The 17,674-nt window shown below is 46.3% G+C and overlaps 1 protein-coding gene across 1 annotated transcript in view; it reads right to left on the minus strand.

Moving 5' to 3' along the window:
• Window positions 1-17,674, minus strand: part of ptprn2 (protein tyrosine phosphatase receptor type N2) — a 724,318-nt gene that overhangs the window by 20,138 nt on the left and 686,506 nt on the right. Inside the window, exons 19-21 of the mRNA XM_055664540.1 lie at window positions 14,586-14,752; window positions 12,783-12,836; window positions 12,422-12,486 (exon numbers count right to left, since the gene is read on the minus strand). Coding sequence (XP_055520515.1) covers window positions 12,422-12,486; window positions 12,783-12,836; window positions 14,586-14,752 — 286 coding nt within the window. The remainder of the gene's footprint in view (window positions 1-12,421; window positions 12,487-12,782; window positions 12,837-14,585; window positions 14,753-17,674) is intronic.

Here is a 17,674-nt window from a genome sequence, read left to right on the forward strand (position 1 = left end):
TGGGTGGGCCCCCTTTGTCTCCTGGCAACCAATATTTTTAGACCCAGTCCACCGAAAGCCTTGTACAGAGTCTATAGTTAAGTTGACTTTCTGTGGCAGCTTGCCATCAAGGGATCGGGGTATGGTAGCACAGTAGTTGAGTATCCAAGCCAGAGACCTGTGGAAATGGAGTCAATCAATACATTCTAAGCTGAGATAGATTTTTAGAATTTGGGGGAATCAAAGGTTATTGAGGATGATTCATGATCCAATCTCAATCCAAAATGTCGCCTGTCCATTCCCACCACAGATATTACCTGATCCGCTGAGTTCCTCCAGCACTTTGTGTTTTGCTAAAGATCCTAGCATCTGCAGTTCCTTGCATCTCTAGTTGTTAAGTTAGTGCGTTGGTACCCAGGGGCTTGGATCATTGATCTCACCATGATAGTTTGAATTGCAGCATGGTAACTGGACAGTATCAATTAAAGTCATTAAATATAATCTGGAATAGGCCTGCATCAATTGCTGTGAACATGATATTGTGTAGAACAACGAGACCTGGGTGTTGCAACGAGACCTGGGTGTCATGGTACACCAGTCATTAAAAGTAGGCATGCAGGTGCAGCAGGCAGTGAAGAAAGCGAATGGTATGTTAGCATTCATAGCAAAAGGATTTGAGTATAGGAGCAGGGAGGTTCTACTGCAGTTGTACAGGGTCTTGGTGCGACCATACCTGGAGTATTGCGTACAGTTTTGGTCTCCAAATCTGAGGAAGGACATTATTGCCATAGAGGGAGTGCAGAGAAGGTTCACCAGACTGATTCCTGGGATGTCAGGACTTTCATATGAAGGAAGACTGGATAGACTCGGCTTGTACTCGTTAGAATTTAGGAGATTGAGGGGGGGATCTTATAGAAACTTACAAAATTCTTAAGGGGTTGGACAGGCTAGATGCAGGAAGATTGTTCCCGATATTGGGGAAGTCCAGGACAAGGGGTCACAGTTTAAGGATAGAGGGGAAATCCTTTAAGACCGAGATGAGAAAAATATTTTTCACACAGAGAGTGGTGAATCTCTGGAACTCTCTGCCACAGAAGGTAGTTGTGGCCCTTGTGGCTAAAGGGATCAGGAGGTATGGAGAGAAGGCAGGTACGTGATACTGAGTTGGATGTTCAGCCATGATCATATTGAATGGCGGTGCAGGCTCGAAGGGCCGAATGGCCTACTCCTGCACCTATTTTCTATGTATCTATGTAACAGAAAGTGCTGGAGTAACTCAACAGGTCAGGCTATATTTGTGTAGGACATGGAAAGGTGACGTTTCAGGTGCGGACTCTTCTTAGGTCTGAAGAAGGACCCCAACCTGAAATGTCGCCTATCTATGTCCTCTATAGATGCTTTCTGACCAGCTGAGTTACTCCATCACTTTCTGTCCGACAAAAGATTCCTGCATCCGCAGTTCCTTGCGTCTCCTGCAAACATGATATTACTGGGTTGCTATGGAAATCTAACTGGCCCTTGAGGGGTTCAACCACTCTTACACGGAACTCATGGCCCGATGATACACTTCACTCTCAGCTGCCCGTACAACTCTCCAACTTCAGGGCCGTGAAATGCCAGTGATCTCCACAATTCCTGCAAAAGTGAATAAGACGTTCATCTGGAAGGGAACCGATGACAAACTCCAGGCAGATCCTGATATTAGAGATACAATACGGCTCACCGAGCTGACGTCGACCAGCGATCACCCATACACTAGTTCTACCCTACACACTTGCGACAACATACAGAAGCCAAATAACCTAAAAATCTGCACGTCTTTGGAATATGGGAGGAAACTGGAGCACCCGGAGAAATCCCATGCGGTCACAGGTAGAACGTGAAGTATAAACATGCAGCCATGCACCAGATTCAAACCCAGGTCTCTGACACTGTAAGGCAGCAACTGTGCCGCTGCGTCTCTGTGCTGCCCTTATTATCTGAATCAGTAACACTGCTTCTCGGTGCCTGTGTCTGTCATTGAAGAGACTGAACTTGCAACACACTAGTTGGGGTTGGGCAGCATCGAACCTGCAGCTCCTCCGGTATTCCTTCAGATGAGCAGGCTCAAACATTGGCCCTGAACTCGAGTAACAGTTGCGGACCACAGAGTAGACTTCACTCTGCTCCGTATCGGGAACTGGGGCCTGGCCCACCGCGCCCTCGAGGTGGTCTGTGGGATGCTACCCCAGGGCACAAAGGTGGACAGGTGAGGAGAGGGATGCCAGTTCCCAGGGCGACCCACATGCCCAAGGGAAGGCGATGGCTGGAGGCCCGCAGCAGCCTGCGGCTCACCTGGAACGGGCGGCGCTCATAATACCTAGAGCATGGACTGGACTTTGGAAATGGCGCCAAAACATGGCGCCTCATGCACGCGGGATCAATAGACTCCAATTTTCAAATCGGGAATGTGTTTAGGTAATACTCAACTGGACTCTTTGTAAGAAAATAATTTTACTGTGTGTTTGCACTTCCCACACGTGACAAAAAAAGCATCTTTGCACAACTGCAACCCATCAAAATATTAAGCCGTGCAGCACTTCTATTTTCTGCACCAGTTATTATTATATTCTTCCCTGGAGAGACTTGTCAATTTAAGGCATATGAGCTGGAGCAACTCATACGGCCATTCGATGAGATTGTGGCTGATCCTCAATAGCCTTTGATTCCACTAAATTCTAAATCAATCTATTTCAATGGTCCAAGTGCTGAATGACATTTTTTAAAGCTAGAACGGGTGCAGAGAAGATTTTCAAGGATGTTGCCAGGACTCGATGTCCTGAGCTCTAGGGAGAGGTTGTACAGGCCAGGACTCTATTCCTTGGTGTGCAGGTAATCTTAGAGAGGAGTACAAGATCATGAGGGGAATAGATAGGGTAAATGCTTTTACCAAGAGTAGGGGAATCAAGAACCAGAGGACATGGTTTAAGGTGAGGGGGAAAAGATTTAACAGGAAACTTTGTTACACAAAGGGTGGTGGATGTATGGAACGGGCTGCTGGAAGAGATAGTTGAGGCAGATACTATAACAGTATTTACAAATCACTGGACAGTTATGCGAATAGTAAAGTTTTCAAGGGATATGGGCCAAACACAGACTAGCTTAGATGTGGCTTCTTGGTCTGCATGGGCATGTTAGGCCAAAGGGCTTGCTTCTATGCTGCATGACTCTATGACTGCATGCCTGGAAGAATTCAATGGGCCAAGCAGCATCTAAGGTCGAAAAAGGTGTATGTCAACACTGTGGGTGGAGATCATGTCTCTGCAGATGATGCTTGACCCGTTGAATTATTTTGTTCCCGAATTTGTTCCAGATTCCACTCTCTGCCTCAACTCTGAAAATGATGGGTTCATTCCCCTCTGCAGGAACAAACATCAACATCTCACCAAATGATCTAGTGCAGCTTCGTTTTGTTTACAGATACAGCATGGAAACAGGCCCTTCGGCCCACCGAGTCCATGCCAACCAGCGATCACCCTGAACACTGACTGGTTCTATCCTACAAACTAGGCACAATTTACAGGAGCTCAGCAACCTACGGACCTTCATGCCTTTGGATTGTGGGAGGAAACCGTAGCACCCGGAGAAAACCCACAAGGTCACAGGATCATAGCCAGGATCAAACCTGGGTCTCTGGTGCTGTGAGGCAGCAAATCTACTGCTGCACCACTGTGCAGCCCTAAGGTATGATGTACTGATGGAGGAATCATCTTTTAAATGAGATGTTAAATCTCACCTCTCCTCATAGAGGACATTTCAAGGGGTGTTATACTTACAATGCTGCCCTCATCATCCAATGCCTAACAAACCTCCCGAAAAACAAATAGTCTGCCCATTATTATATCCTATTTGTAGGAGTTAACCTCATTTTACGTGAAAAATTGGACCATGCATTTTTCGTACAACATTGCACTTCAAAAACGATTTAATTGGGTGTAAAGCATTGGGATGAATGAGCTCAGGTCTGGATATATATTCAGGTATTTTATATATTTACCAAGGGTTTCCTGTTCACTAATTGGTATTTACGCAAATACCAAACAGATTGAGAGCCTTCAACCGTGAATTGTTCTCTTTTAATCAACATTAGTAAAAATAAAATCCATATTAGAAAAATATAATGAAAAAAAAAAATCAACATTTAAAAACCCCCCATCAAATAATAGAAGGCACAACTTTAAGGTGAGATGGGCAAAGTTTAAAGGAGAATGTGCGGGGCATGTTTTGTTTACAGGGAGAGTGGTGAGTGCCTGGAACGTTCTGCTGGGGATGGTGGTTGAAGTCAAAGATTATAGAGGAGCTCCTTTATAATCTTTGGTTGAAGTACTGTAGATGCGTTAGTGCCATTTAAAGACGTTTGGATGACCACATGGATATGGAGGGAATAGAGGGATAGGTGTAGGTAGATAAGTGATGCTCTTGGCATCATGTAGTTTGGCACAGACATTGTGGGCCGAAGGGCCTGTTCCTGTGCTGCACGGTTTTGACTGCCGTCCGATACATTCGCTCCACTCTTTTAAATCTCCATTCCATTTTGAAATCTATCAGTATTTCTAGCTGTACTAATAATATATTAATGGATAGGTGGATGGGAAAAGTTTGGAGGCATGCAGACAAAATGTTGGGAAATGGGACCAACTCAGTGGAGTAGGCAACTTGGTTGGTTTAGAGTTTAGTTTAGAGATACAGCGTGGAAACAGGCCCTTCGGCCCACCGGGTCCGCGCCGACCACTGATCCCCGCATACTAACACTATCCTACACCCACATTTACCAAGCCAATTAACCTACAAACTTCTACGTCTTTGGAGTGTGGGAGGAAGACGAAGATCTTGGAGAAAACCCACGCTGATCACAGGGAGAATGTACAAACTCCGTACAGACAGCACCCGTAGTTGGGATCGAACCCAGGTCTCCGGCGCTGCATTCGCTGTAAGGCAGCAACTCTACCGCCGCGCCACCGTGCATGGGCGAGTTGTTTGAAGAGCATAGAAACATAGAAAATAGGTGCAGGAGTAGGCCATTCGGCCCTTTGAGCCTGCACCTCCATTCAATATAATCATGGCTGATCATCCAACACAGTATCCCAACTCAGTAAAGCATGTTTCTGTGCTTTATAACTCTAGAACTTAGGGTGGCACAGTGGCACAGCTGCTGCCTCACAGCGACGGAGATCCGGGTTCGATCCTGACCTCGGGTGCTGGCTGTGTAATGTTTGCACATTCTCCCAGTGACCGCATGGGTTCCCTCCCACATGTAAAAGACGAGGGTTTGTAGGTTCACAAAATTGCTGGAGAAACTCAGCGGGTGCAGCAGCATCTATGGAGCGAAGGAAATAGGCGACGTTTCGGGCCGAAACCCTTCTTCAGACTGGTAGGTTATTTGGCCCATCTGTAAATCTGCAGGGAGTAGATTAGAAAGTGGGATAATGTCGAACTAGCGTGAACGGATGATCGATGGTGGACACGGACTCAGTGGGCCAAAGGGCCTGTTTCCATACAGCATCTCTAAACTAAACTAAACTCTATGATAGTGTCCTGGTTTAATCATCACTGAGCCTGCATAAATGTATCCACTTCTTCACTGAAGTGGATACGGCCTATTTGCAGGCAGCAGAACCACTTGCTGCCTTTGACAGTGAACGTCTGACAAGATGGCACTGCCGAGCATCTGAAAAATACATGCGCTTCCTACATAACAAAATAATACCTGTTCTCAAAAGTAGCAGCATTTATTTTGTTCAACCCAGCATTGTTTTAATGGTGGACTGTGCACAGAATCTCAACAGAACACACATCACTGCAAATAACCTAATCCAATTACTGGATCTAAGGCAGTGATTCCTGAATATTTATATTTTATCTGTGAGGATTAGTTTAGAAAGCTACAGGTCACTAATGATCACATTCCACCAGAGCAGCCCGTTGGAAATCTTTTTACCCCTCTCCACGGAGCAGTTTACAGTTGCTTTGGCAAAAGAAAGACACAATCCTTTATTCCAGGTAGGAAGAGTTTTTGCTGATCAACGAACATGGAGAAGGAACTGCAGGTAGATGCTGATTTACACCGAAGATACACACAAAAAGCTGGAGTAAATCAGCGGGTCAGGCAGCATCTCTGGAGAAAAGGAATAGGTGACGTTTGGGTTCAAGACCCTTCTTCAGACTCATGGAGATGCTGTTAGGAGCATCCAATGCATGCTCTGTGAAATGGAAATCACTTATACGACTATCCACTGATGCTGTGCAATGATATCACGGTCATACCATAGTGGTCAAGGCTTTGGAAGTGGAACATGCACTGAAAATGCTCATTTGTTTCTTTCCATTTGGCTTGTTAAGGAACCCATTCTTGAAATTCAGTGCTAAAGGCAACCAGTGATGGATCAGTCCATTTCTTCTCTCCACGGACCAGCTGATTTCCTCCACTTTGTTCCGCAAGCGGCTAACACTGACGGCCAACACCAATGCAATGGTGGAGACGCAAGGGAATGCAGATGCTGGTTTACAAAAAAAAAGACACAAAGTGCGGGAGTAACTCAGCGGGTCAGGCAGCATTTCCGTAGAAGACGGATAGGTGACGTTTCAGGTCGGGGCCCTTCTTCAGGGTTTGGACCTGAAGCTTTGCATACGCATGTTCTACAGAGATGCTGCCTGATCTTTTGAATTACTTTAGCACTTTTTTTTATTTTCCTCAAAAAAAATAGTATCTCTTAGCAGAAAAAGAAATGCTTTCTTTCATTCCTATGGCCCATCACTGGTTAGCAGCTCAGTCCATAGCAGGTGGGCTACTGTTATCTCCTCTCACGACCTACCCAAAGCCCATTGGCAGAATCCTTCCCCACAAACGTCTCTTCGTAACTGCCTTAGGCTTCCTTAGATCATTGATGTAATTAAAATGAGTCTGTTATCTAAATTCATTTTAGTTATGTTTAGTTTAGTTTAGAGATACAGTTTTGAAACAGGCTCCTTTTGGGCCCGCCGAGGCTGGGCCACAATGATCTGCGTACACCAGCACTATCTAACACAGTAGGGACAATTTGTAATTTTACTGAAGTCAATTTTAACCTACAAACTTGTATGCCTTTGGAGTATGAGTGGAAACTGGAGCACCGAGAGAAAAGCCCCACGGTACAAACTCCATACAGACAGCACGCGGAGTCAGGGTCGAACCCGGCCCTCTGTGTGCGCCACTGTGCCACACTGCTTGGACTTGCTTGTCCTCTGGTGCAGTAGAATCTTAGAATCGCATAGGGTGGAAGCAGGCCATTCAGCCCATGTCACCCACGCTAACCAGTAGGCACCCGTATCAACCGTACCGCCCAGCACTTGGTCCATAGCCATCCATGGCAAAATGATTCAATTGCGCATGTACACATTTCTTAAATGTTGTCAGTAACCCAGCGTCAGTCCCTTTCTCAGGCAGTGTATTGCACAGATAGTGTCGGAGCAATTTATCTTCACCACATCCCCGAGTAGCAATGGCAATCAAACGTTGGACATTGGAAAGTTAAGAAATTGACATTACTGATAGTCACAAAGTTCTGGAGTAACTCAGCGGGTTAAGAAATAGGCAGCATCTCTGGACAAAAGAGGATGGGTGACATTTCAGACCAGAGATGCTGCCTGAACCGCTGAGTTACTCCAGCACTTTGCGCCCATCTTTAGTATCTGCAGTTCTTTGTTTCTACAGTGTATTCCAGATACCTACCACTGAGTGAAGAAGGTCCCCTCATATACCCTCTCACTCTCTTCCCCCTTATTTCAACCCTGCGTCCTCTAGTTTTATCTAACTCTGATATGGCAATAGGTTTCCTGCAATCTACCCTATCTCTGCCTCTGGTAACTTTATATACCTCAGTCATGTATCCTCTTAACCTCCTCCACTCCAAGGAGAACAGACCCAGGTTTTTCAGTCATTGAGTCTTACAGTGTGGAAACAGGCCCTTCGACCCAACTTGCCCACACCCGCCAACATGTCCCATCTACATGTCCCAGCTACCTGCGTTTGGCCCATATCCCTCCAAACCTGTCCTATCTATATACCTGTCTAAATGTTTCTTAATAGTTGTGATAGCACCTGCCTCAACTACCTGCTCTAGCGGCTCATTCCATACACCTACTACCCTTTGTGTGAAAATGTTACCCCTCAGATTCCTATAAAATCTGTCCCACCTTCTTGACAAAGCTATATCTACTATTTACAAGCTACTCAAAGTTAAAATTGGCGAAAGAGTCAGAAAAGAAACAATATTCCCAAAATCAGCTTAATTCTTAATTGTACAAACGATCTATTTTTCTAATTCCATGTATATATATATATACACAGATGCTCACCTGTATACAATGCTTCGACTTACGATATTTCGACTTTACGATGGCGCAAACGCTGACCAACGGCAGCGAGCCGCAGCTCACTTCCGGTCACGCGATCAAATTGTATTAAATGCGTTTTCGACTTACGATCGATTTACGATGGGTTTATCGGAACGTAACTCCATCGTAGGTCGAGGAGCAGCTGTATATAAAATAATTTGCATAAAACACTGCTGCCATTGTGAGTCCAATATTGGTTACCACATCTTAGGAAGAATCTTAGGGCTGCAAATGTTTTGCCTGCAACAGGCCCAGATATGATGGCTTTCAGCTCTAGAGCGAGGCTGGAAAAGCTGAGGTTATGCGCCTCAGAGCAAAATAGGTTTGAGAGGAGATGCGATGCAGATATGACAAGATCATTAATGGTTTTGGTAGATGAATTAAAGCAATCAGTGGATGATTCAAAGACCGAGAGGCACAGATTTAAAATCCTGGGCAGGTGCTATAAAAAGAACGTGAAGGAAAGCAATCACTCAAAGAGAACAGTTATGATCTGGAATTCATTGCGTGAAGGGACGGTGGAGGCAGAATCAATCTGGCCTTTCAAACGTGAATTACACGGGCATTTGAGATAAAATAATTAGCAGGGCTACGGGTAAAAGCAGCGTGATGAAATCAATGGGAATGTTTAACTCGGAGACAAAACGGACTCAAGGAAAGGCAACACAGTGGTGCAGATGGTCGAGCCGCTGCTTCACAGCTCCAGTGATCTAATTTTGACCTTGACTTCAGACGCGGTCTGTATACAGTTTGCACGCTCTCCCTGTGATTGTGTGGGCATCCTCCAGAGGCTCCGGTTTCCTCCAACAGCCCAAATTGACCGCTTTCAATTTTCTAGTGTGCAGGCAAGTGGTGGAATTGGGACGAGTTGATGGGAATGTGGGGAGAATAAAACATGGAATTAATGTTGGATTAGTGTAAATGGGTGGTTGATGGCTGGCATAGACTCAATGGGCTGAAGGGCCAGCATCGATGGTGCAGCATCTCTCCACCACTATGACTGAACGGCCTTCTTCTCAAAGACCCTGAGACTTCTCTGCGTAAATAAGTACATATTCCTATCAGTGGGTTCAGGCTCTGTACAAGGCCTCCATCCAACAGCTTCAGTTTTAGTTTAGGTTAGAGATCCAGCAATGGAATGAAAACAGGCCCTTTGGCCCACCGAGTCCACGCCGACCATCGATAACCCGATCACACAGGTTTAATTTAGTTTAGTTTATTGTCAGGTGTACAAAGGTTTTTTGTTGTGTGCTACCAAGTCAGCGGAAAGACTATACATGATTACAATCAAGGCACCCACACTGTACAGATATAGGATGAAGTGAATATTGTTTAGTGCAAGATAAAGTCCAGAAATTCCCGATTTAAGATAGTCTGAGGGTCTCCAATGGGGTAGATGGTAGGTCAGGACTACTCTCTAGTTGGTGATAGGATGGTTCACTTGCCTGATGACAGCTGGGAAGAAACTGTATCTGGAGGTGTGCATTTTACACTTCTGTAACTCTTGCAAAATGGGAGAGGGGAGACGAGGGAGTGTGCGTGGTAAGACTCATCCTTTATTATGCTGCTGGTTCTATGTAACAACACTTTGTCATCCACTCCCTACACACTGGGGAGCTGTTTATACAGAGGTCAATTACACTGCAAGCCCGCACATCATTGGGATGTGGGAGGAAACTGGAACACCTGGAGGAACCCCAAGCGTTCACAAGCAGAACATGCAAACTCCACATGGGCAGCATCTGAGGTCAGGATTGAACTCATGTATCCTGTGCTGTGAGGCAGCAGCTCTACCAGTAGCACCTTAGTCCTCCATACACACACACTCTGCTAATATTTAAGATCAATTGACTTTGCGGTGTTCTGTACAAAGTGTTCACCTTATCTTGATCTCTCTCCTACTTTGCCAATGTGGTGGCACATAGAGTCATACAGTGTGGAAACAGGCCCTTCAGCCCAACTTGCCCACACCAACCAACATTCGCCTTCTACACTAGTCCCACCTGCTTGCATTTGGCCCATATCGCTCTAAACCAATCCTATCCATGCACCTGTCCAAATGTTTTTTAAACATTGTGATAATACCTGCCTCAACTACCTCCTCTGGCAGCCCGTTCCATATACCTACCACCCTTTATGTAAAAAACAACTGCCCCTCTGGTTCCTATTACATTTCCCCCCCCCTTACCTTAAACTTATGTCCTCTGGTTCACGATTCCCCTACTCTGAGCAAAAGATTCTGTCGTTTACCCGACCCATTCCTTACATGATCTTGTACACCTCTATAAGATCATCCCTCATCCGCCTGCACCCCGAGGTATAAAACCATAGCCTGCCCAACCTCTCCCCTCTATAGCTCCTTGCAACATCATCGTAAATCTTCTCTGCACCCTTTCCAGCTGAACATGATCTTTGCTACAACAAGGCGAGCAAAACATAAGTTGCTATCTCAGTCTTGAGACCGGGTTGCATTGCAGACCTTCTCCCCCTCACGTTCGACAAGGTGACTGGATTTATACCCCTTCACCAGAGAGCAGCTTCACAAACACTCGTGGCCATCAATGCGCTCCCTCTCAGCTCCACTATTGACTCTGCCGTCGGGAAGCAAGAGACATTCTCCTGGTCCCACACTCGCACATACATCGTGCTTTTGTTCGAAAAGACCGGCGCGAGAGATTTACTGGTCGACAACCCCACTTTAGCCTTTGATCGCAACACTGGGATCTCTTCTGCTGGGCCTCACATTTTTTTTCTTTAGCACAGACAAAGAGAGCCGTGGCCATAGAAGGCAAGGCGAGATTCCTTTCAGAACAAAGCCTTTGCTTGGCTCACAGTGTGACAGCCTGGGAAAGACCCAGCTCACCGGGGGGTTCAATGCTCACTCCGCCCTTTGACCCCTCCATTCGAACCGGAGACAAGCCTATAGGTCAGAGCGTTTCAAACCACATGGACTACAGGCCAAAGTAGCGGAGGTCAGTGATAGAATAGGGGGGCGGGGGGGGTTTAGCGTGGATCCATTTGGATAAATCTTCCTGCTGCCCAGTTTCACATGACTTCCTCTGCATTGTGCAAACGTTAAGCCCACGGTTTGAAAGGCAGCTTGACATTGTATGGTCAAAAGAGGTGAATAATAGACCTTCAATGTATCGTTTAAAAAATAAAGTCGGCCTACGAAGTCATTTCAAGCTCAAGGATCTCAAGATGTGACCACATTTTCCAAACTAGTACAAAAGCAGGTATATTCCTTTCCTACTCTTCCAAAGAGAATTCCATCCACCTCTTGTTTAGTTTAGTGTGGGAAGGAACTGCAGGTGCTGGTTTAAACCGAAGATAGACACAAAGTGCTGGAGTAACGCAAAGGGATAGGCAGCATCTCCGGAGCATGGAAACAGGCTTGTTTGTTCACCAATTCCACATCAATTGCATTGCTGCACGACAAATTCATTTCACTGTACCTTAGTTGGTGCATGCAACAAATACAATTGTATTGTATTGTATTATATTGTGTCGACCATTGATCACTAGTTCTATGTTATCCCAGTTGAGAGAAATTTTACAGGTCAATTAACCTGCAAACCTGCGTGTCTTTGGAATGTGGGAGGAAACCGGAGCACCCTGAGTAAACACACGCAGTCACAGGGAGAACGTACAAACTCCATACAGATAGCACCTTGAGTCAGTATGCAACCCGAGTTTATGGTGCTGTAAGGCTGCTGCACCGTGCCGTCCCATCTCTCGAATGTATCTGTCTGTGGTCTCCCAAACAAAACAGCCGCCATCATTCACACACACACACGTACACACATGTACACACAACACACACGTTCACACACACCCACACACGCACACACACACGTATGCACATACGCGTGAGCACACACACACCTACACACACATACACATACGCGCACACACATACACACACGCACATTCACACACACCCACACACATGTACACACACGTACCCGTACCCACACACATGTATATTAATAAACGTGCTTGAAATCGACAAAAGAAGCCATCGACTCACCTTTGCCCATCCTATTCAGAACCATGTCAATCAGAATGTAGGTCCCAGTTCTTCCAGCCCCATCACTGCCGATGGTAAGAAAGGGGGAAAGGCGAGGGGGAGGGGAATGGGGGAAGGTCGGATAGAAACAAAAATTGCTGTCAGCGCCATGTCAGTCAGTTGAAGAATTCAGCTGCCATCATCCCTCTCAATGATATTTCTTTGCAGGGTGTGGGGGCGGGGAGACACAGCCACCAGTCCCTCAATCAACAGTATAACAGTTGTTCCGCGGTACACAGGGTCAGTTGAAGTTGATGTGGCTCCCTCCCGCCCCCACCCCTGTCCCGGCCAAAATAAACATCACAGAGGAGATGTTACTTGCCTGCAGTGAACGATTATCGGACAGGAGCGTCCCCTGTAGCACTTGTTCACTTTTCTGCAACGACACAGAGGAGATTAAATTCAAACAGGCAGCGTTATAACCTGGACCATTAACACCTGACTGTCAACGTTCACCGCTGCCAAACCCACTCCATTTACAAGCCGTTGACATCTTGGCTCTCGGAGCGCTGCACGAGTCCCGTGCGCGTGTGTGTGTGTGTGTGCTTTGCACGCGTACCTGCCTTCTCTGTACAGAGCAGCACCTTGCCCGCAACCGACGCAGAGCGACACAAAATAAAACGTACAGCAATTAGCGATGCAAACCAGACTTCAGCTCAAGGGAGAGAACGCCATGCAAACCGCTGGCGAGCAAAGGCCAAAGGTCGTTAGAGGCCAAGGAGCGGATTTGTTTTCCCCCCGCATTGTTCCCTGTTGCAGAGACACAGTTTCCAATGATCACTTTTGTGACTATGCAACTGGGCTCATATTACTAGCTGCAACATCACAAAAATGACACTGGCAACTGTAAATGAGCCGGTGACATAAGAGATTGTCCGTTTTTAAAGAGTGAACACTGTTAGTAAACTCCGTGGCACACAGCAAGAAAACACATCGGCTGATGGCATCATCGAACTGAATTTCAAATTTAAAAGAGTCCTTCGCACGTTCTGGTTAATCTTTTTTTGTTCTGTGTTAGACCCACAGTCGCCTTTAAAGTGTAAATTTGCTCCCTCTAGAGGCACGGAATAAATAAATTTGACGTATCAGCCATCTATTTGCAGTCGGAAGAAGCTGCCCCTGCTGTGAACGACAGACTTCTTCACCGCGACACCACTTGTGCTTTGGCGGTCAATGTCTCCCCCAATGCCCAGATCCGCCAAAACCGACTCCACGTCAATCGTTTTGGTGCTTGACGCACAAAGTCTACCGGCAGGGACGGCCGATAAGTTGCCGAGGTGGTGGCTTTAGCACACACCATGTGTGTGTGTGTACTTGTGAATGCACGTGTGTATATGTGTATATGTTTGTGTGCGTGTGTGTGCGTGTACATGTGTGAGGTCGTGTGTACTCGAGTGTGTGGCTATGTGTATATGTGTGGGAATGGGTGTGAATGCCTGTGTGTTTTACATGTGTATGTGCATGTGTACGTGTGTGTGTACATGTGTGTGTGTGATGTGCGTGTGCACGTACGTGTGTATGTGCATATGTGTGTGTGCATGTATGCGCACATGTATGGTTGTGTACATGTGTGTATATGTGTGTGTATATATGTGCGCAGGTGTGTGTGTATGTGTGTGTGTGTCCACGTGTGTGTGTATGTGTACGTGTGTGTGTGCACGTGTGTGTGTATGTGTGTGTGTACGTGTTTGTGTACGTACATGTACACGCATGTGTGTGTACGTGTGCATATGTGTGTGCATACGTATGTGTATATGTGCGTGTGTGTGTGCGTGTCTGTGTGTGTGTGTGTGTACGTGTTTGTATATGTACATATACGCGCGTGTGTGTGTACGTGTGCATGTGTGTGTGCATACGTATGTGTGTGTATGTGCGTGTGCGTGTGTACATGTTTGTGTGTGTGTGCATGTGTGTGTGTGTGTGTGTGTGTACGTGTGTGTGTGTGTGTGTGTGTGTGTATACGTGTGTGTGTGTGTACGTGTGTGTGTACGTGTATGTGTGTGTGTGTGCATGTGTGTACGTGTGTGTGCGTGTACGTGTGTGTGCGTGTACGTGTGTGCATGGCAGTGGGACGGGGTATGCAGGGGGGTATGTACAAGGAGTGGGGCCCATCTGGCTGCTGTACCTGCGGAAGTCCAGGAGGGTGCGGGTGGACGAGGGCACAGCCAGGTCAAACCAGCTTAGGAAGTGGAACTGCGTCACCGTGCGGGTCTCGTTGGTCTGGAGGTTCTTGAGGTAAAAGCTGCGCACCAGGAAGTCTTCGCACCAGATGTGCTCCGAGACCAGGTTGACCTGAAGTTGACAAAACCTTTCATAACCAAAGGGGTTGCCACCAAGATGTCCGCAGTACAGCAACAGTTCAGGTTAGTTTAGTTCAGTTTTGTCACATGTACTGAGATACAATGAAAACATAGAAACATAGAAAATAGATGCAGGAGGAGGCCATTCAGCCCTTCGAGCCAGCACCGCCATTCATTGTGATCATGGCTGATCATCCCCTATCAATAACCCGTGGCTGCCTTCTCTACATATCCCTTGACTCCACTAGCCCCTAGAGCTCTATCTGACTCTTAAATCCATCCAGTGACTTGGCCTCCTGTGGCAGGGAATTCCATAAATTCACAACTCTCTGGGTGAAAAAGCTTTTTCTCACCTCAGTCGTAAATGACCTCCCCTTTATTCTAAGACTGTGGCCCCTGATTCTTTATCATCATCTCAAAGGAGGCAGCTATCCTTTTCCACGGGATCCAGCTGTGAGATTCTCTGACCTCGCCTGTATGGCGAGTGCAGGCATTTACTTGACCATTATGGAGAGGTGGGATGCGGTTCCACCAGGATGAACACAATCCCACATACCCCAAGTCCATACTTGAGCAGTGTTTCAATGTAGCCCTTATCAAGCAATCATCACCCCCAACCTGGGATGTCGAACAAGGGCATGGTAAATGGTAGGTTTCTGGGTAGTGTTGTAGAGTAGAGGGATCTAGTACAAGAGCATAATTCCATGAAGGTCGAGTCGCAGGTAGATAAGGTGGTCAAAAAAGGCTTTTGGCACGTTGGCCTTCATCAGCCAAAGTAAGTATAGAAGTTGGGAGGTCATATTGCAGTTGTATACATTTTTATACAACCCTCTTCTTCCTCTGACACTCTCCATCACTCTGACCCTCTATATCTGACCCTCTCTGACCCACCCCCCCCCTCTCTCTCTCATCTCAGGAGAGGGCATCTTTAAATGGGGGATTTAGGGGAGGGCACCTGTAAATGGGGGATTAGGGGAGGGCACCTGTACATGGGGGATTTAGGGGAGGGCACCTGTAATAGAATAGTTTCATTATTGTCATTGTAACATGAACCATGTACAACAAAATTTAAAAAAATGGGGGAATTAGGGGAGGGCACCTGTAAATGGGGGAATTAGGGGAGGGCACCTGTAAATGAGGATTTAGGGGAGGGCACCTTTAAATGGCAGAATTGGGGGAGGACAAACGAGGAAGGGTCTCGACCCGAAACGTCACCCACTCATTCCTTCTCTATGCAGTTGATGAAAAGACTATACATGAATACAATCAAGCTGTTCACAGATGAGTGGGTAATTCAGCCTCATGGTGCACACTAACACGGCACGGTGGCCCAGCGGTAGAGCTGCTCCCTTACAGCGCCAGCGACCTGGTTTACAAGTGCTGACTACAAGTGCTGTCTGGACGGAGTTTGTACGTTCTCCCCATGACCACGTGGGTTTTCTCAAGGAGCTCCGGATTCCTCCTACATTCCAAAGACGTACAGGTGTGTAGGTTAATTGGCTCAGGATAATTGTAAATTGTCCCTAGTGTGTGTAGGATAGTGCTAGTTGTCGGGGTGATCGCTGGTCAGCGCGCCCATGCTGGGACTCAGGGCCTATTTCCACGCTGTATTTCTAAACTAAATAATACTAAACTAGCTTCCTCCTAACATGACATCTCATCACATCAACATATCCCTCTGTGTTTTCTGTATCTATCTGTTTTCCCCTCCTGCAGGTCCATTTTATTTGCCTCAACTAGTTTTTATTTAAACAGATACAGCATGGAAACAGACCCTTCAGCCCACACAAGTCAATGCTGTCCAGCGATCACCCGTACACTAGTTTTATCCTACACACTAGGGACAGTTTACAGAAGCCAATTAGCCTGCAATGGCATGTGGAAGAAACCGGAAATCCCACGTGGTCGCAGGGAGAACGTGCAAACTCCATATAGAGAGCAGCCGAGGTCGGGATCAAACTTGGGTCTCCGGCACTGTAAGGCAGCAACTCTACCGCTGCACCACCATGCTGCCCCAACTACTGGCATCATTCTAACATTCACAGAGTAAAGCCATTTTTTGCTGAATTTGTTGCTGTATACTAGAAACATGTTCTGTATTTCCATGTGTAGGAAGGAAGTGCAGATGCTGGTTTAAACCGAAGATAGACACTAAATGCTGGAGTACCTCAGCGAGACAGTCAACATTTTGGGTCGACCCGTCATTCATTCTTTCTGTCCATCTGCACCGCTGTGCTGCCTTTCCTTGAGTCCGTTTTGTCTCCGAGTTAAACATTCCCATTGATTTCATCACGCTGCTTTTACCCGTAGCCCTGCTAATTATTTTATCTCAAATGCCCGTGTAATTCACGTTTGAAAGGCCAGATTGATTCTGCCTCCACCGTCCCTTCACGCAATGACTTCCAGATCATAACTGTTCTCTTTGAGTGATTGCTTTCCTTCACGTTCTTTTTATAGCACCTGCCCAGGATTTTAAATCTGTGCCTCCCGGTCTTTGAATCATCCACTGTAATTGCTTTAATTCATCTACCAAAACCTACCGTTAATGATCTTGTCATACAAACATGGAAAAATAGGTGCAGGCCATTCGGCCCTACGAGCCAGCACCGCCATTCAATATGATCATGACTCATCATCCAAAATCAGTACCCCGTTCCTGCTTTTTCCCCATATCACTTGATTTCGTTAGTCCTAAGAGCTAAATCTAGCTCTCTCTTGAAAACATCCAGTGAATTGGCCTCCACTGTCTTCTGTAGCAGAGAGTTTAAATATATAATATATACTATTCCAATGCCATTGCTTTCATGAAAATATAAAGACTGACTGATATCAAGACCAGGATCTGCAGTTCTTTCCTGCACTGATTGCACTTTCACTGTGCTAACAGTAGAGTCATAGAGTGATACAGCACAGA

Source organism: Leucoraja erinacea, chromosome 2, assembly GCF_028641065.1.
Source record: "Leucoraja erinacea ecotype New England chromosome 2, Leri_hhj_1, whole genome shotgun sequence".
Taxonomy (NCBI): Eukaryota; Metazoa; Chordata; class Chondrichthyes; order Rajiformes; family Rajidae; genus Leucoraja; species Leucoraja erinaceus.